Source organism: Ursus arctos, unplaced genomic scaffold, assembly GCF_023065955.2.
Source record: "Ursus arctos isolate Adak ecotype North America unplaced genomic scaffold, UrsArc2.0 scaffold_30, whole genome shotgun sequence".
In the NCBI taxonomy this organism is placed as follows: Eukaryota; Metazoa; Chordata; class Mammalia; order Carnivora; family Ursidae; genus Ursus; species Ursus arctos.
The window spans coordinates 24741404-24761138 of NW_026622986.1; the positions used below are offsets into that span (position 1 = coordinate 24741404).

The 19735-nt window shown below is 44.1% G+C and overlaps 1 protein-coding gene across 8 annotated transcripts in view; it reads left to right on the top strand.

Moving 5' to 3' along the window:
* The window catches only part of SEPHS1 (selenophosphate synthetase 1), a 29928-nt gene extending 10461 nt beyond the window's left edge, over positions 1 to 19467 (top strand). For 7 of the 8 annotated variants that reach the window (XM_048219439.2, XM_048219441.2, XM_048219442.2 and 4 more), the window contains 6 exons: positions 298 to 405; positions 1558 to 1712; positions 5015 to 5105; positions 7142 to 7241; positions 15565 to 15777; positions 17536 to 19467. In XM_048219439.2, coding sequence (XP_048075396.1) covers positions 298 to 405; positions 1558 to 1712; positions 5015 to 5105; positions 7142 to 7241; positions 15565 to 15777; positions 17536 to 17750 — 882 coding nt within the window. In that variant the 3' untranslated portion in view covers positions 17751 to 19467. The remainder of the gene's footprint in view (positions 1 to 297; positions 406 to 1557; positions 1713 to 5014; positions 5106 to 7141; positions 7242 to 15564; positions 15778 to 17535) is intronic. The other variant, XM_026479071.4, reaches the window with a different exon arrangement.
* Positions 19468 to 19735: the final 268 nt, after the last annotated feature.

A 19735-nucleotide genomic window follows, 5' to 3' on the forward strand; every position in this document is an offset into this window, starting at 1 on the left:
TCACTCCAGCATCTGCTCCCAACCCCTCTTCCCCCATCTAAATAAATTGCAGGCTTCTCCCACTATTTAGAATGGGAAAGAACACAGAAATTATGTGTTCTGCACAAGAAAGAAGAGGTGGTCACAGGAATGTCTGAGAAAGAGCGCAGGAATGGCCTCGTGGTTGTGTGATGAAGTAAAGGACACAAAGTGGGGACCATGTCCCTGGAAAGTCCCCGAGTTGTCCTGGGAGGTGCTCTGTAGGCACACACGGAAAGTCCCCCAGTTGTCCTCGCTCACGCCTCTCCTGTCTTCCAGGGCAGGATAGCATGTGCCAACGTCCTCAGTGACCTCTACGCCATGGGGGTCACGGAATGTGACAATATGCTGATGCTCCTTGGAGTCAGTAATAAAATGACTGACAGGGTAAGTAGTCTGTTGTCTTGCTGGCGTCACTTGACTGGTCAGCCCTGCGTCTCCCCTCTGTAACGGGAGGTGCCAGGCTGCACGGCTCTCCTCTTCCATCGGGCTCCCCATTTATTTTTTGGCAGCTATCAGTGAATTAAAATAGAGACTCCAGCCTATTCTTGTTTTCATTTCCACCACCTGCTTCCCTTTCTCTCTTCCAGGTAGACTGAAGCCAAGACAGGCATGTTTGTTTGCTTTACTAAAGTTGAGGCCACAGTCCTAGCAGCTCCGTGCCAGGCCTGAGGCCCGGGCCTAGCCTTACAGACCCAGGGTGCGGGGCACGTTGGGCAGGTGCCCCCTCTGCTTGCTGGTGGGGTCGTGATGTCCACCGTGATGCAACAGGAGTGCCCTGGGTAGTCACGTGCTGGCACAGCAATGTCTGTGGCCTTGCCACCAGCCCCTGTCCTTTGACACAGGGATGATTTCCATTTAGATTCTTTTTGAAAGGTACCTGTTTCTGTGCCCTAGAGAGAGGTGTGCCATGCCTTGTAGAAATTAGAGTTTTCAGGAGGCCCTTTTCTGCCCTCAAAACAGTTGCTGGGGTACCGCTTCCACATGGCCTCTGGCGTGTGGAGGCATATGAAGCTAGTCCTGGAATTCTTAAGGACCGCTGAAAGAGCTGGCTCTCAGATGTAGGCCGGACCTGTGTAGCCAAATTCTAGTTTTTAGGTTTGTTTTTTTTTTTAATTTATCTGACAGTGAGAGAGCACAGGCAGGGGGAATGGAAGAGGGAGAGGAAGAAGCAGACTCTCCACTGAGCAGGGAGCCCTATGTGGGACTTGATCCCAGGATCCCGAGATCATGACCTGAGCCCTGAGCCGAAGGCAGTCACCTAACCGGCTGAGCCACCCAGGCGCCCAAATCCCAGTTTTTAACTCCGTGTTGTCTGGGCTCCATGCACATTGTAACCTAGAGCGCCTTCCAACTTTTGATAAAATGGCTACAATGTATGCTCTTCCCTACTTCATTCTCTGATTCCTACCCGGGCTGTAAACTGCAGGACCCCCTTTAGGGTTTTATGATCTTTTTTAGAACTGTAAGCATAGATTCTCTTTTCTGGGTTTTGAACTGAATTATGTGACTTTTAATTTGTGTTCTTTTAAACCCTAGGAAAGGGATAAAGTGATGCCCCTAATTATTCAGGGTTTTAAAGACGCAGCAGAAGAGGCAGGGACGTCTGTGACCGGTGGCCAGACGGTGTTAAACCCCTGGATTGTTCTGGGAGGAGTGGCCACAACTGTCTGCCAGCCCAATGAATTTATCATGTAAGTTGATTTTGTTTCCCATCACCTGGCCTGGTTCTCCCTTTCTTTTTCATTTTTTTGTAAAGATTTATTGAAATATGAGTTTACCTCTCATCAGTGGTACTTCACAGAGTTACGTACCCATCACCAGAGATGATTGTAGAACATTCCGTCACCCCAGCTGGAAACCCACCCCCTCACTGTCGTTCCATGTTCCCCCGGCTCCCATTCTGCCTTCTTTCATTTCACGTGATAGTAGCATAATATTTTTAAGGTGCCATCCACTCTGTGGCACGTATCAGTGCTTTATTCCTTTTTAAAAAAAATCTTGCATTTTTTAATTGAAGTACAATTCATATAACAAAATTTCACATCACATAAAATTCAGCCTTTTTAAAAAGTACTTATTTATTTATTTATTTATTGGGGCGAGGCAGAGAGGGAGGAGGGGGGCAAGCAGACTCATGCAGAGCGCAGAGCCTGGCACGGGACCTGAGCCAAAACCAGAGTCAGATGCTTAACCAACTGCCTGGAGCCCCACGAAATTCAGCTTCTTAAACTATACACTTCCTGGTTTTTAGTATTAACAAGGTTGTGCAGCCATCACTATTGTCCAATTCCAGAACATTTCGATCACCCTGTTATCTATAAGCGGTTACTCTCAACTCACTTATCACCGATGACCTGGAAACCACTAATATGCTTCCTGTCTTGTGAAGTTGCCCATTTTCAACATTTCTGAAATATGGAATCCTAGGATAGATCAGTATTTTGTGTCTGGCTTCTTTCAGTCAGCGCGACATTTCCGACTCCTGTGTTGTGGCGTGTGTCCCTGCTTCGTGCCTTTGTATGGCTGAGTCATACTCCATGGTATGATAGACCAGTGTGTGTTCATGTGTTCACAGTTGACAGACCGCTGGGTTGTTTCCACCTGTTACAAATGATGCCGCTGTGAACTTTGGTGTGCAAGTTTTTGTGGACATACATTGCATTTCCCACAGTGCTGTACCTAAGAATTACTGTGTCACGTGGTAACTGTAGCTGGAACCACCATCACACTGGTTTCTAAACAGTGGCACCATTTTACATCCAAAACAGCAACGTAGGAGCACGCCAGCGTCCACATCCTCGCTAGTCCTCGTTCTCTTATCTGCGTGTTTGATAATAGCCAGCCTAGCAGGTGTGAGGTGCTCTCTGGCCCTGTGGGAAATGGGCATTTCCCTGGTAGCAAATAATATGGGCATCTTTTCATGTGCTTTCTGGCCATTTCTAGATCTTTGGAAAAGAGTCTCTCTCTCTTTTTTTTTTTTTAAAGATTCTGTCTTAACACAAGTTGTTAACTTTACATGTTTGATGCCCCGTTACGAAAAGAAAATGTTCTATTTTCTGAAGGAAGCAGAAACTCCATTTGTTTACCTTTTTTTTTTTTTTTAAGATTCTATTAGCACGCACACAAGTGAGGGGGAGGGGCAGAGGGAGAGGGAGAAGCAGAGCAGGGAGCCTGATGTGGGGCCGACTGAGCCACCCAGGTACACATTTGCCTTTTTTCTGGGAAGAAGTACTAACAGGCGTTCACGTGATTCATTGTTCCACAGTAACGAGAGATCTACAGTGCAGAGTCCCTCCCCCATTCCTCATCACCAGTTTCCCTTCCTGGACCAGGAACCACTTTTACCAATTTGGAGCCAGTTTACTATTGACATTCAGATGACTCAGTTATTTTGACATTATAAATAGTACTCCGTTGTATAACCTTATATGTGGATCGTTTTGCATATGCGTAACTCTTGGTAAGAAATTTTTCAAAATAGAATGGCTTGGTCAAATATATGTGCAGAGTCCTGTGGCAGGTCTGTCCAGACTGCCCTGCCTAGAGGCTCGGCCAGCAGTGAACCAGAGTGCCACGGCCCCGCCTCCCAACCAACACAGAGTGCTAACAGGCCTCTTGTTCTTTGCCAGTCTGTTTGGTGGCCTAAACCTTACTCCTTCATGAGCGAAGTTGAGCATGTTTTTCATATATTCACGTCTTTTGCCCATCTTTGTAACTGACGGGAGCTCCTTGTAGAGACATTATCTGATGGCTTTCATGTGAAGGGTCTTGCATTTTACTCGCACCCGAGTTTTGTTTTCCTGTGTTTTACGTTGCTTGTCCTCAAGTTTCCACACACAGGACAGAAGAGCCTGGAGTCTGTCTGCCTCCCACATTTCAGCTTTTCAGTAGAAAAAAACTTAAGCAATTGCAAAAATTAAAGAGGAAAACATAATAAAACAAGCTTCAGTGAATTTTTTTGGTCAACAGCACGTATGTTTGGTTTGTAAAACAGGAATGGGCCTGTGCACGTGTTATGTTTCATGCAGCCGTGCCCGTGAGCTTGAATATCACCTGGTAGATGTGGGGGTAATGTTTGTGGGTGGCATGTGACCTGTGCTCATACCAGCACCGAGGTGCGGCTGAGTCACACCTGAAAGACACTTACGTCTCAAGGCCTAGTTTTTGGAAAAGGAGTTTCTTAAGTACCGTTACCGAATGAACATTTTTCAAAGCTAACAGTGGGTACAGAGATCACAGGATGCGCTGGGGAGCTAGTGGTTGATTTTAGGTCTGTGCCCCTGGCTTTGTGATCGACGTGGGTGAGTGTCTGAGTCCTCTGCCGTCTGAGGACAGAGTGGCTGGCTGGACAGCTTGAACCGACACAAGGAAGACACGAGTGCTGGCCATGCCCCACAGTGAGGACGGAATGTGATAGGGGTTTCGCTTGGAGAGTCAGTCTTTGTGTTTTTAGTGTTGGCCTTCTATCTTTAAGACACGGAACAACCGAGGAATCTGGGTGCCAAGTAGGGAACTTAGTGTTGGTCAGTTTGAATTTGAGAACTTTGATAAATTCACCAAAACATTAGACCCACAGATTGGAGCCACATCCCACTGTGTCTCTACCTCCTAAGTGATGGTAGGAAATGGTCTTGGTGTCAGAGTCTTATTGCCCCAGAACCATGGTGGGTCGGTACTGAGAATTACACACGAGCGTGGCCCGATGAGGCCTTTGCCTTTGAAGGCTGTGGTCTGCTTCTTTGTCCACTCCTTGGGGGTGGGGGGAGAATCCTGCAGGTAATTGGCAGACTCTTCAGTTCTTTCAGCGTTTCTGCTCCAGCGATGGCCTCAGTAGCAAGTCGCAAGGAAGGTTCTACTGCCCTGGTGGTGGTTGGTTTAAATTTAAGTGTTTTGCAAATGCACGTGAACTTTTACCAGCCTTTTCTTTCTTCTGTTCCATTGACAGTGAGTTTACCTCTTTGATTACACTGAACCGCTATGTTCTTTTCTTCAGGCCGGATAACGCGGTGCCAGGGGATGTGCTTGTGCTGACGAAGCCCCTGGGGACACAGGTGGCGGTGGCCGTGCACCAGTGGCTGGACATTGTGAGTGGAGCGCTGCCTGCCATGGGGGGCGGGTTGGACAGCACGCTGGTGGGACCGGGGTCGTTTTTGTTGGTGGATGTGGAGAGCCGGGCGTTCACTCCGCACATCAGGTCCAGCGAGTGTCTCCTTACTCCGCTCGCTCCGGAGTGTGCTTTCTTGAGAAGACGTGTCTGCTCCAGAGTGAGCGCCGCTCCTCGTCCATAAGTGAGCCCTGCCCCTTAGACGTGTTTGCACGTTCAGATGTAGATCGTCCCCGTGTCTTCACTCTGTCTTCCAGAAGTGAGCTCCTTCAGTTCCACTACCAGGGAGTAGAGTATCAGCCATGTCCTTCACAGATTTTAGGGACTGTGTGTCTTTTATTAAATCAGAGTTCCACATATCAAGTGCTTTATCTTTCGTATCTTAAGCATCAGTAAAAGAAATCATAGTAGATTGTACAGAAAGTGTAGTGTTTGGGGGTATAAGTACAGGCAAGGTTGTTGACAATTTAAATTATTTTATTCACGAGGTTTTCGGTTGTTTTGTTTGGTTGTGTTGTCTTTTTAAACGAATTAGTAACTCAGACATTTTGATAAATAATTATCTTGTGGAGAAAGCCTCTAGAATATGAAGATATTTATCCTGAGTCACTTTTCCACTGAGCTATGATCACACTTCATTTAGGGTACTTCTCCTTGCCATAACAATTCAAAAATTAATACAGTTGTGGCATATTCTCACATATCTTGGTGCTTTTAATTTCTGCTGCTGTCATCTGAACTACCATTCCTGAGAAACAGTTGAGAAAGAATAAGAATTTTATGTTATTGATCAACAAGATCTATCTTCCTTGATACGGCAGAGTAGAGAAAATCTCTAAGCCACATCCTTGAGTTACTTTTCCCTTCCATCCAGTGACGAGGCGAGACCTCCCTTCAGGTATGATGACCTGTAAATCAGATTGGAAGGTCATGACTGGCCAGGAATCCACAGTGACTCTCCATGCGACTGTCCGGGTCTGAGTAACTTACAAGGTTGCTGGAAGCAGGTGAGGCAGAGGAGCCTCAAAGATGAGGGAATCCTTCTGCCTACCCCCAATCTGACACCACCTTTACTTTTTTTTTTTAATGCTCAGAATTGAAAAAAGCAAGATCCAAAGATGTAACCACATAATAGCCTTTCATAAAGGTCAGAAGCATCCAAAGAGTATATTGTTTTGGCATATGTACGAGAATACTCTATTTTGTATGGCAGAAGAAGGCCAAGTATAAAATTCGAAAGAGTTGTTAGCTCTGGGGGAGATACGGGGAGCTGTGGATTAAGGGAGGAGCACATGGGTGGACTTCAGTTACTGCATTAGGTGGTAGATTATTGGGTATTATTTAAAAAAAAAGAAGAAGATGCCTGGATGATGGCCACTCATGGTGGAGCAGGATGATAGTATCATGATGCTAGAGTGTTTGAAAATCAGACTGAGGAAAAAGGGAAGCTTCTTTTCTCGTGACCTTTGTGACCTCCTCTGTGGCCACCCAAGGCTGTCCTCAGGGCACGTGCAGTCAGAGCTGTTTTTACCCTCAACTGTCCATCGAGATGGCTCGATGCAGAATTTAGGTAAAGTCAGTTCAAGTATACCTGTATGGAAATGCAAGCCATCAGCTTGTTAGAGGAGATGGGGAGGAGCAACAAAGCGCATTGGGAACTATTCCCAGTGTGATCTGTGCCCTACCGTGGGGGGAGCTGCCCCGGCACACGCGCAGCCTCACTGTGCGTGCTGCAGCCCTGTGTCCTGCTGGGCTTACGTGGCCAGGAAACTGCACGACTGGACCACGGAAGGTGGGCATCGAGAACAGAAAGGATTGCATGATTCAGCATCTAATGGGGCACCTAAAACACTGGTCACAGGAAGTTAAAGTTAGAAAATTTAACTTTGTGTATAAAATTAGATAAATGAAACCCCCAGATGATGACCCCCAAAAATATGCTCTTTTTCTTCAAGTGGTTAGAAGATTAATCACATAATTTCTCCTTTTCCTCCTAACCTCTGTTCCTGTTACTAGCCTGAAAAATGGAATAAGATCAAACTAGTGGTTACCCAGGAAGACGTCGAGTTGGCGTACCAGGAGGCAATGATGAACATGGCGAGGCTCAACAGAACAGGTATCAGGGCGGGAGGGCTCATCTCTGGCAGGGGTGGCCAGACGAGAAATATTTTAGGCTTTGTGGCCACGTACAGTCTTGGCTGCGTTGCCCCTCCTCCCTTGGTGCCAATTCCTTAAATATGTAAAAAAAACACACATTCTTGGCTGGAGGAACAGGCCGTGGGCCAGATTGGGCCCGTACTGCAGACCCTCTTCTATTGGTACCTGGTTTGGGGTCCGAGATCGCCAGTGGGAGTCCAGATACACTGTGTGTTCCTGACAGAAATGCGTTTTAACTGTTGGCTTGCAAGAGAGAAAAACAAAGGACTGAGGACTAGGGGAAATGCTACGATAGACGAGGTCGTGGGGTCACGGCAGCCCTCCTGCAGCACACTCTCAGCCGTGGCCCTGGGGTCCCAGGGTGCTGTGGCTCTGCCAGCACCTCTCTCCCCGCTCTGGCGTAGATTCCCTCACAGTGACAACGATGCCGGGCGTAGAGGAGAAGCAGAGAATAGGGATGGATTCGTGAATTTGGTTTCCGACTTGACGAAACAGAGTCGAGGTTCTGTTTTCTCTCCGTTCCTTCCAGTGCTAAATTTCTGGGATAATGGGCAGTATTGAATTCCTCTTTGCCCCAATAAAAATGGAAAAGAAACTTACGTAGCATGTTTTCAGAAGTATTTGACTTATCAATTCAAGGTGGTCGCATTGTTACTTTGAATTCCCATGTTTGGGTGTGTGAACGAGGAATGACATCCATGTCATCGTTTTTTTCATTACATTTTGTTTCTTGTCTAGCTTCTTAATACGGGTAAAAGCAATAATAATAAATAGTGGCTACCAGTTATCTGGTAATTACTGTGCATCAGGAACTTGACCTACTTTCTATTTAATTCTTAGGACAGCCTTAAAAGGTAGCTGCTAGTATCCTCTGTTTACAGGGAAGTAACTTGCTCAAGGACCCACAGCATGTTAGTGGGGACCCGGGATTTGAAACTACTGCTTATAACGCTTCTAAGAATTACAACCTATTCCTTCTGCACCATTAAGTGCAAGATTGAGGCTATTCCACAGTCTTTACGCACAGTAACTGAGTGACTACTTTGGTACTACACGAAGTTTCAGAAGCAGATCAAAATGAAACAGGAAAGTTCAAGAACCACAGTTCATCTTCTAGAACACAGTAATGCTTGCCAAGGGAATTACTTGATATAGTTCAAGTATTTTATACTCCTTCCCCCCCCTTTTTTTTTTGGCTTTCATATGTATGTAGAAAATACCAGGCATATTGTGTAATTAAGAAGGAAGCTCTTCTCCTGGGTCTTTGGAGTCCTGACCTCTGACGTGCCAGAGGAACTTTTCTAAAAAGCATCTGTGCGGATGATTTGGAAGCAAACCAGCTTGTAGAATGTCAGCTCCCAGAGGGCAGGGATTTCCAGTGGTTTTGTTCACTGTGGTGGCCCCAGCACTTGGAAGAACGAGGGACTCGTTCTCACTGTAGGTCCTTGTTAAATACGGACCACAGGATGAGTTACCTTTGTATACCACGTGTTGGCTTTCTTTATGGTACTTCACGGACTTTTTTTTTCATAATCATGTGAATTGGACCCTGTTTCTTCCCTTTGGCTGAAAGGAAATGCACTAATGCAGGCAGATGCTGTTCTCAAACCCAAAACTGTCTAGCTGTAAAAACTGCTCTTTCTCTAGTACCACACATTTCATCCACATTGATAAGTTAGTGATGGAAGTTTTTATGATTTTTTTTCTGGAAATACCAGTTTTCTTTCACATTATTAATGGCATGTTGTATTAAAGGATGTGGGTTGTGTGGCATTCTGTTTTGTAACTTGGAAGATGAGGTTCAAAAATTTTTTCCTTAAAAAAAGTCACTCTTCGGGGCATCTGAGTGGCTTAGTTGATTGAGCGTCTGAGTCTCAATCTCAGATCAGGTCTTGATCTCAGGGTCATGAGTTCGAGCCCTGCACTGAGCTCCACACTGGGCATGGAGCCTACTTTTAAAAAAAAATCACTCTTCATTTAGTTTTTCAGGGTTCCCTGAGCCTCAGTCAGAAATGGATTTGAATGTGGGGCGCCTGGGTGACTCAGTCAGTTAAGCGTCCAACTCTTGATTTCGACTCAGGTCATGATCTCAGGGTCATGGATCCAGCCCCAAGTTGGGCTCCATGCTGGAGCCTGCTTGAGATTGTCCCTCTCCCTCTCTAAAAAAAAGAAATGGATCTGAATGCATCTTCTTTGTCTTCGCCCCTCTATTCACCTTTCTCCAAATGACTTTGAACCAAATACATGTAACACTGAACCATGGAGTCTTCGATTATTTAAAAGAAGAAGAAATGTTAAGGTTGACCAGCCGATCCTAAAAGATCTTGCTGACACTCTGATTTTAAAGTTACTTAAAAATGTGAAAACAGATTTTTTTTTCAATATTTGCCTTTCCCCTCTTAAGTTAAATTATTTTTATGAGATCCCAAGTTGATACAAAAGAATTTTATAAAATCCGTGCAGGGTTTAAGGATCAGCAGTGCATCACCATCTGGTATGAGAAACAGAGCCTGGCCTTAGGAGCCCAGAGGTGCCCCTCCCATACTCCGCTCCTGGATTCCTGCGTCGGGGGGCTACTGCTCTGAATCTCGTGCTCATTCTCATTCACTGTAAAGTATTTTTATCACAGAGACTTGTGAGCAATTAGTTAAGTTTTTAAAATTTTTGCTTTTTGAATCCTACCTGTGTGTTTTTTCTTGCTGCTTTGTTCACACTTAATGTTCCTGAGCGTTACTCCTGGTGTATGTAGTCGTATTTAATTCATTTTCACTGCTGTGTAATTTTCCACTCCGTGACTGACTTGTGTGGTCTACTGTTAGTGGGCATTCGGGTTCCTGCTGAGCATTTTCTAGGCCGGGGCTTCTGGTTTACAACGTGTAAGAGGTCAGTGCTGCCGTGGCTTTTCTGGGCGGCGCTCACTGTTTCCCAGGGGCCCACACACCATGGCGTACAATGATTGGCTACATTCAAAAAATTTCTGTAATATGTTTTCTCATCCCATTTATTTTATATATATGTTTTACTGTAAAAATATGATATGCTGATTATAGAAGTTCTTAGGAAATGAAAAAAAGGAGAGAAGAAAATTTATCCATCGTCTCACCACCCAAAACAGCTTCTGTCGTAGTATATTTATGTTTTCTTCCAGGATTTTTTCCTGAAGTTGGTTGGTGGCTTAATTGCTTTATTGTCCTCTTGTTCATGTTTTCAACTAGTGGTTACCATACATTTTACTTGTATTTGAAATCTGCTTTTATTCACTTAACATTACTGAATTCTTTTTTTCACATTATATATATCCCTAGAACACATAACTTTTAATGCCTGGATGGTCCACCAGAGAGATACACCATGATTAATTTACCTTTTGCCCGCTCCTGAATAGTGTTTGGGGGATCAGATTTCTCCATAGTTTGTTTTCTGCCTTCCAGGAATATTTCTTTGGCTGTATTCCAAAGTGAAATTGTAATTATTTAATTTTTGGTCCTCAGATGCTCTCATCACTGACCACCAAGGCTTTTCCTCTCTATTCCTGTGCCACTGAAACTGTACAAGGAGTCTTTTTCCCTTTTCTGGTTCTTCAATGAAGTCGTTTAACAGTAAGAAAGGGATTTGTAATGGATTAATTTTTATTTGTATAAACTTTCAGTTTCCTTGTATTTGAGCATTTAAGATTCCCCATCCTTAAGTTTTTGTACACTGCTGGTAGTGACGATGTGGCAGAAGCTTATGGAGGTGTATGTGATCTTATCTACCAAAATTCTGTGTACACGTGTTTTGACCTAGCAGTCCCACTTCTGTGACTGCCTCAAAGCTGCAGTGGCCAAAATGTGAAACGGCATGTCTGTAAGACTGCGCATTGAAGCACTGATTATAGGTGAAAAGAGGGAGACAATCCACATGCCCACAGTAGCTTACAGACTGGTCTAGTCTACGTGCACACAGTGGAGTACTGTCCAGCCTTTGAAAGGAGTGCAAGCTCTTTATTCCTGGGTGCTCTAGGATACGATCCGACAGGAAAGGGACAGAAGCACGAATATGGTGTGCTACATTTGTGTGCTCATATGTGAATAATCAGTATTTTATACTTTCAAAAAGGAACAATGGAAAAATAAATCACGAATAAAAATAGTTCCATCTAAGAGGGAATTAGGGAGGAGGTAGATCTCTCGGAAGTTTGCCTTCGAAATGAATGTTTTCTGTGGTTCAAAAATTATATAAAAAACAACACTGCTTACCATTCTAAACCAAATTTTTTAAAAAGCTGCCTAACATATATCAAGTTAGTGGCAGGACCACATGGGGAAGAATTATTTCAAATCACTTTGAGCCTGGTATTTTCAGTGTGTATCCCCCCGGACAAAAAGCCACAAGATATCTCATTGTATTCAGTGGGCTTCTGTTTGTGAGAATGTTGGGATAATATGATAAAGCAAATAAGTTAATACAGTTTGGAACAAAGATTTCAAGAATACAAAGAAGTAAGACCGAACAAGCTAAGTTAATAACTGTAATCTTTACTTTGGAATTATCAGTGTGAGCTCAGGACTTTTTCCCCCCTAAATATGTTTATTTCCGAGCCTATTGAAAAGGCCTAGAAGCAGTGATAACCTCGTAGTAATGAACTCCTAGTGCCCAGATTCTGATCTGAAAATTAACATTTCCCACGAAAAAGTGCCAGGACTCCTTGGGGAAAGGGCTGATTCCAACTCTGGGAAAGGAAGTACAGAAGATAAGCCTGGGAGCTCCTGTGCCTGAAAGTAATGGAGGAGTCACCCAATGGGGTCATGTCGCTGCACCGGAACTTGAGGAGGCCCCCAGCAGTCAAACGGGGAGGGGGCAATGTGAACATCAAGAAGAGTGACTAAAGCCAGCTGAAGCCTAGCCAAGTGTCTAAACACCAATGAGACCATCACGATAATTAACATTTTGGGCCACCTTTGGAGGTTGCTAGAGCACCAACGCATTCTGAAAATAAATTAAAGGAATCAGTCACACATTTCACCTTTCTTGTATGGACTGTATTTCAGGAAATCCAGATAATTGTCTTTTAAATTCATTAGAAGAGTCACTTCCAATAAATGCAGGAAGAATGATTGAGTCACACACTTGCCACTTTTGCTGCCCCCTTGATTTAAGGAACCTCAAGAACAAGCATCAGCAGCTAAAACCATCAGGTGAAAGGTTCAGGTGGAGGTGATAAGGGCCCCCGAGCCCCGCCCGTGAAGCACTGACTCCATCTCATCAAGCCTTGGACCTGTGTGCCAGGATGGGCCATGTGTAAGGTAGAACATGTCACCTCAGGGAAGACAGCCAGATCCAGAATGCAGGAACTTCTACAGAGCCGGCGACTCTGCGTGAACAGCAGACAAAGGGCATGGAGGAGAAAAAGGGGAAACTTAAAAATTCAGAGGTTTAAGAGAGATGTTATATACAATATTAATTGTATTAGAATGATAGTGGTATTGTGGTTAACAAGTTATTTTTATCTTTAAGAGTTACATATCAGAATATTTACAGGTGAAGTAGTGGGACTAGGGTTTGCTTTGAAGTGATCCACCCCACCCCATCCGCCAACAAGTAGACTGGAGTAGAAGAGACCCTGGTGGGAGGGTGTAGTGGTTGAAGCTGGGTTTTGTTGGGCACACCGGAGTTGGTTGTAGTGGACTACTCTGCTCTGCTCTGCGTTTCATTAACATTTCCGTAGGAAAATTAGTGACAGTAATTCCCTATGAAGGGACAAAGTGGTGATCGATACCTAAAAATGGAGTCCCTATTACTGACCAGGATTCAGTGTGTCCTCTTGTATCTTCTGGTCCTCTAAGCTCACCCAAGATGGCACTGGAAAGAGCTTCTGAAGTGCAGGTCTTGGCTTCTATTAAATGTTATCGGCTGCCCCCCACTGTCCTGGGGGCAGATGTGTTAATAGAATGGGATGTCTGGTTGCTTAACCACCATAGTGGACCAGAAATGTCGATTCTTCTGTCCACCTCTGGGTTGAGAATGCACTTAAGTAAGAGATGTTGGTCTACAAAAAGAAAATTTACCAAAAAATACACATTCTCTCCAGGGTACTCCTGTAAACATAGGGTGTATTTCATTTCATTAGAAAGAGGTATTTAATTTTTTAAAAATTAGGCTTTCAGTTACTCCCCCCAAAATGAAATACTTCAGTATGAATCTAACAAAGTATATGCATGCTCCATATGAGGAGAACTATAAAACTGATGACAGAAGTCAAAGATGTAAAGGAGAAGTATTCCAGGTACAGGGATAGAAAGACTCAATGTTGTCAAGATGTCACTTCTTCCCAACTTGATGTATGGATGCAGTGCAGTCCCACTCAGAATCCTAGCCAGTTATTTTGTGAATATTGACATACTGATTGAGTTTATATGCAGAAGCGAAAGACCCAGAACAGCCAACACAGTGTTGAAGAAGAGCAGCTGGAGGACTGACACCACCCGGTTTCAAGACAGCGTAAGCGATAGTCATCGCCACAGTGTGACGTTGAACACCAGTGGAACAGAGTACACAGTCCAGAAATGGACCCACATAAATATAGTTTGATCTTTGACAAAGGAGGAAAGACAGTTCAATGGAGAAAGGATCGTCCTTTCAACAGATAGCTCAGGAACACTGGACATTCACAGGCAGTTCACATCCAGACACAGACCTTAACATGTCTCATAAAAATTAACTCAAAATGGATCATAAACCTAAATGTTGAATTCCTACAAGGCACCTAGGAGAAAATGTAGGGGACCTTGGTGATGACTGTGTAGATACAGCACCGAAAGCACGATCCATTAAAGAAAAAATTGACAATTCGGGCTTTATAAGAAACTTCTGCTCCATGAAAGACACTGAGATTGAAGAGACCAGCCACAGACGGGGACAAAGTCCTTATAACACACACAGTAATACGATATACTAATATGATCCAAGAGTCGTGCCCCTTGATATTTACCAAACCAAACTGAAACTTCTATCCACCCAAAAACCTGCACACGGATGTTTGTCGCAGCTTTATTCATATTTGCCAAGACTCGGAAGCAGCCAAGAAGTCCTTCAGTAGGTGAATGGATATGTAAACTGGTCCGTCCAGACAATGGAACATTACTCAGTTCTAAAAAGAAATGAGCTATCAAGCCATTAAAGACATGGAGGTAACTTACAAGCATATTTCTGAGTGGAAGAAGCCAATCTGAAAAGAGCAAATACTCTACGATTCCAATTCTGATGTTCTGGAAAAGGCAATACCATGGAGGCAGTCAAGAGATCAGTGGTTGCCAGGAGTTGGGGAGAGGGGTGGGATGAATAAGGTGGAGCACAGGATTTTTAGGGCATAAATAGACAAATAGTCTGTAGGATGCTCTAACGATGGATACTTGTCATACATTTGTCAACGCCCAGAGACTGTACAACATCAAGAGTGAGCGCCTGTGTAAATTATGAACTTGACTTAAGAATAATGCATCAGTAATGGCTCATCACTTGTAACAAAGGGAGCGCACTAATGCTAGAAGGGGCGAGGGGACTATACGGGACCTCCTGTACTTCCTGCTCAGTTTTCTTTAAACCTAATACTATGTTGAGAACTATTTTTTCAATTAGAAAATTAACCTTTTAGGTAATCACTTGTAGTAAGAGTGCTTTAAATTTAGGTCTGTCTTAAAAATTCTTGTTCTTTGATTTTAGGACGGTTTAGATCTGATTCTTCTGGACAGATTTTTTTTTTTTTTTTTTTTTTTTTTTTTTTAGTTTGCTGGAAAATTACTGTTGATTGAAGCTATTGATAGTTTTAAATGGTTCAAGAAGAATAAGAAATAATGCTTTCAGGGGCATGTGTGTGGCTCAGTGCATTAAGCGTCTGCCTTTGGCTCAGGTCATGATCTCAGGGTCCTGGGATCGAGCCCCTTATCAGGCTCCCTGCTCAGTGGGGAGCCTACTTCTCCCTCTCCCTCTCCCCATGCTCGTGTTCTCTCTTTCAGTCTCTCTCACTCTCACTCTATCTCAAATAAATAAAACCTTTAAAAAAAATCGGCTTTCAAAAATTCATTCTGGTTTTTGTTGTTTTGTATGTGTGGGTTTTTGTTGTTGTTGTTGTTGTTGTTGTTTTTTAAAATTACATTTTCATTAGTCCAATGTGCCACCTCCCTGACAAATTAGGAATTTTGAGATCCAAGAGTATTTAAAATTTTGAGTTGAGGAAAGGTGGCTTTTTTCTCCATCTTCATTTATGTCACCAGATAATAAATGGCTCCTTTGTGTTCTCTTAGCTGCGGGGCTCATGCACACATTCAATGCCCACGCCGCCACGGACATCACGGGCTTTGGAATTTTGGGTCACGCACAGAACCTGGCTAAGCAGCAGAGGAACGAGGTGTCCTTCGTGATCCACAACCTTCCTGTCCTGGCCAAGATGGCTGCTGTGAGCAAGGCCTGTGGAAACATGTTTGGCCTCATGCATGGGACCTGCCCGGAGACATCAGGTACAAGGATCCTGGGCCCAGATCTGAGGATTAAACTAGCGAGGCTAACGGAAAGTCCCCTGACAAGGAAGAAGCCAAGTACATGAGCACAACCCCACTGTGTGTGAGGTCAGTGCTGGCATATAACCTTGGCCTTCTTAGCATGAATGTCCTCAGCTCCCCCGGGTGCGACAGGTCATCCATCTCCTGCCCGTCTGTGTGTGATCCATTGGCGTGAAATGCAGTGTTTCTGTTTGGTGATAGGACAGGAGGGAGAATATGGGAAAATGAGTCCTTCCTCGACTTTCATGGGAAACTTACCATTTGAATGAACTGTGATCCCTGTAGGTTACATTGAACATGCTATATTTTTTCCTTGAAGAAAATGTCCAAAATTGGTATTTTAAGAAGAGATGTCTCCACAGTGCCCCTTACCTGCACTCTTGTGTTTCACCCTGGGTATAGTCCCGTTCTTTCCAGTTTTTCTTATTTCTCTTTTCTTTCTAACTTCGTAATTTCCCTACCCGTACAAAAGAGTGAAATCATCTGGGGATTTAAAAATACCAGTGCAGGGCACCTGGGTGCCTCAGTTGGTTAAGCAACTGCCTTCGGCTCAGGTCATGATCCTGGATTCCCAGGATTGAGTCCTGCATGGGGCTCCATGCTCAGCAGGGAGTCTGCTTCTCCCTCTGACCCTCCCCCCTCTCATGTTCTCGTTCTCCCATTCTCTCTCTCTCAAAGAAAGAAAGAAAATCTTTAAAAATAAAAATAAGTAAAAATACTGATGCCTCCACCTGACCCCCCAGGAAACCTGACTGCAGCAGTCTGGGGTGGGCCTGGGTGCAGGAATTGTAGCAGTGCCTCAGTGGGCTTCTGAGGGTGCAGCCGGAGGCGAGGACCGCAAAGCCCTGCCCACCTGCCAGCTCTACAGAAGGGCCTGTGGTTCTTCCCTAGGCTTCCCAAGACCTCTGTAGAGGACCCTTCAATTTCCTATCCTTAAAAAAACAACAAACCGAAATCCATTTTCTAGTAAGAAAGTTACAAGCGGGTGACTGAACTCTTGGTGCCGCTTTGGCCTAGAACAGTGTCTGCCACCTGGTGGACCTGGAATAAGTGTTCCATCAAGTTCCATCTGTTTCCTTTACTCAAAAATGAGAAGTTTTTACTCTTTGTTAAAAGTATAGATAGATATTTTTTCCTGATTGTATCATTTCCACTTACAAATACATAAAATTTTCTGTCCCAGCTCCCAACATCATGATGAAGCCTTTCATAACATATTTATGCTTTTTCTGTTTCGAAGATGACAGGATCTCGGTACTTTGAGGCATACACCTCTTCATGATCTTAACTTTTAAGTTAAAGGGAAAAAATACAGAAAGTCTTTTTTTATAAAAGGAGGAATCCACGTAGAAAATCAAGTCAAAAAGGAAAAGTTCTCTTTTGGTTTTAAATACTTCTCTCCGTGTGGGAAGAAGAAAGTAGCTATGGCATATGTGATTGAGCCCTCAGACCTCTCACTGCATGGTGTTCGGTGATTCACACAGGTCATTTTCACAGTTGAAGGTTCGTCGTGCACCGAGAACCCACGCGTTGCTCTGCCTTGTCGTCTGCGGGAAGTCAGTTGCCTGGAAAGGGCGGCTCACTTAGAGACAGAAACGGGTTGGTGGCCAGACAGCAGTCTGGGCAGACGTGCCCTGGAAAGCCAGTGGCCGAGAAACTACCAGCAGGGCATCCCAGTGGACGATGATCCTTTCTCTCTCTTTTTCCCTTTGCCAGGAGGCCTCCTAATCTGTTTACCACGAGAGCAAGCCGCCCGGTTCTGTGCAGAGATCAAGTCTCCCAAATACGGGGAAGGCCACCAGGCATGGATTATTGGGATCGTGGAGAAGGGCAACCGCACAGCCAGAATCATAGACAAGCCCCGGATCATCGAAGTCGCACCGCAGGTGGCCACTCAGAACGTGAACCCCACCCCGGGGGCCACCTCTTAATCTCAACCCAAGTAGCAATTTGGTTTTGTTTTTAAATAGATCTATTTCCTTTTTCATCATTTCAATTAAAGACTCTAAACGACCACAAAAATCTCATTGTGTCTACACATCTGGTGACCTTAGGTCGATTTGTGAGTGGATGCAATTAATAAAATAAAATCCATTGCCTTTTTTTCCTGTTACATTAACTGAAGATGCACCTAATCTGGAGGCAGCTTCTGAGTTGAGAATTATATTGTTATCCAATACTGTTGATTCATTTTGAATCTTTAGACACTTATCTCTTGCCGCATAGGCTCTTTTTAAAGGTGCTTTCCCGTAGCACAGACATACCCGTTGTGGTGTCAGATAGCAGTTGGTGTCTTTTCATTTTGTGCGTATTTATCATTATCAGTCTGGTCTTTTGTAAGTGTCTTGGATGGTATTCTGGAAAGATGGAATTGGTAAGTGACACAGTGGTATCCCAGGAGCGAGAGGGTTGCATGGTTCCTTCCAGTCCTTGCTTTGTAAAGCCCAGTCTTCTCATTCAAGAGTATCTCTTTTGACCCAGGACATTTCCCCAGTAGTTCATTGAGTTCACCAAGGCAAGTGCTTAACTCTGTATGGAAAGCACTTTGAAGACAAAAAAAGAAATTAACTTTCTTTTTTTGTAGCCTTCCTAATATTTACAGTAATATCATTAACTGTTTTCTTTATGGACAGCAAGCAAGGATCCTTTTTGCAATGTAATTAGATTTTCTCTAGTGCAACAAGGAATTGGCCTTCCGGAAGGGGGTTCATGTATAATACTCATTTACAACTCAATCTACAATGAACTACACAAATAATTTTGAAATATAATCAATAATAAAGACTGTTCTGTGGATGGTAGTGGTTACTACATTTTATATTTCGTATAGTGATTTCAGGCCTGTTGTTTTCCTAAACTCAGCAGTTCTTTAGCCGAATTCTTAGCATTATTTTGTCCTTGGCGCCAGGATTTTTTGTGCACGCTTTTTGTGATCTGTGTTAAAAATCTGCATTGCCAACGTCGCAGCTCGAACTGAAACTCGTTGTTCAAATAAATATTTAATTTTTTTTATTGCTCTTGTATAATCAGATGCCCCCTTTAGTATCATCTTAGAAGCGTTGGGAGGGTTTTGGCTAAAAGTACAATTTATTGGGAAAAATTAGATTTTAGTTTTATAAAACTTTTAAGTCTTTCATGGGACCTATATTTTCTTGAATTAAATTTTGTAGTCATAGAACCAATAGGTGATCTAAAAAGGTGTTTATCTGTGTTACTTAAAAACAGAGGCTTCCTTCTATTTTAACCCACTAAACCATAAGGAGGGATCGCGGTCATTAAGCACCAGCTCGCTGACTCCTCGAGTGTCCGCCTGAGAGAAGCAGCAGCCGGCCCTGCGAGTCTCTGATGCCTCCTGCTTACGGGCCCCAAAGCCGTGCCGACAGATCCTCTTCTTGCCAAAGGAAGCCATCCCTCCGGAGAGGACGCCCCCAAAGAGGCTTTCCTTTGGATGCGCCCTCCATCAGGAACTAGAGGGCAGCCTTTTTGCAAGTGTAGCTGGAACTCAAGCCATAAGTACGGCGTGCGGAACCCAAAAGGCTGCTTCGGAACTGACATTCGTTGGACATTTTCTAGGGATGTATACAGATGTTGGTCCTCAAAAGCTACAGACCAGTGGTCTACAAAATAAAATGTGTTGGAAACCTCTGAGTAAGGTGAACGTACTGTTGGGCTTCCCCCCCCCCCCCACTAGTGATGACTAACTCTGAATTCTTTTAACATTGATCGTGTCTTGAATGCTGGTGATTTCCTCGGTGGCAGGCCTGCTGAGAAGAACAGAGCTAAGTGTATTATGCACCCGAGGAAACCATCTTGGTGAAGATTCGTATTTATAAAATGGTGGGTACACAGAGGTCTGGGTAATTCATGTGATCCCGAGGGGGAAGAACGGATCTTTAAAGCGGGGTTTCCCAGAGAG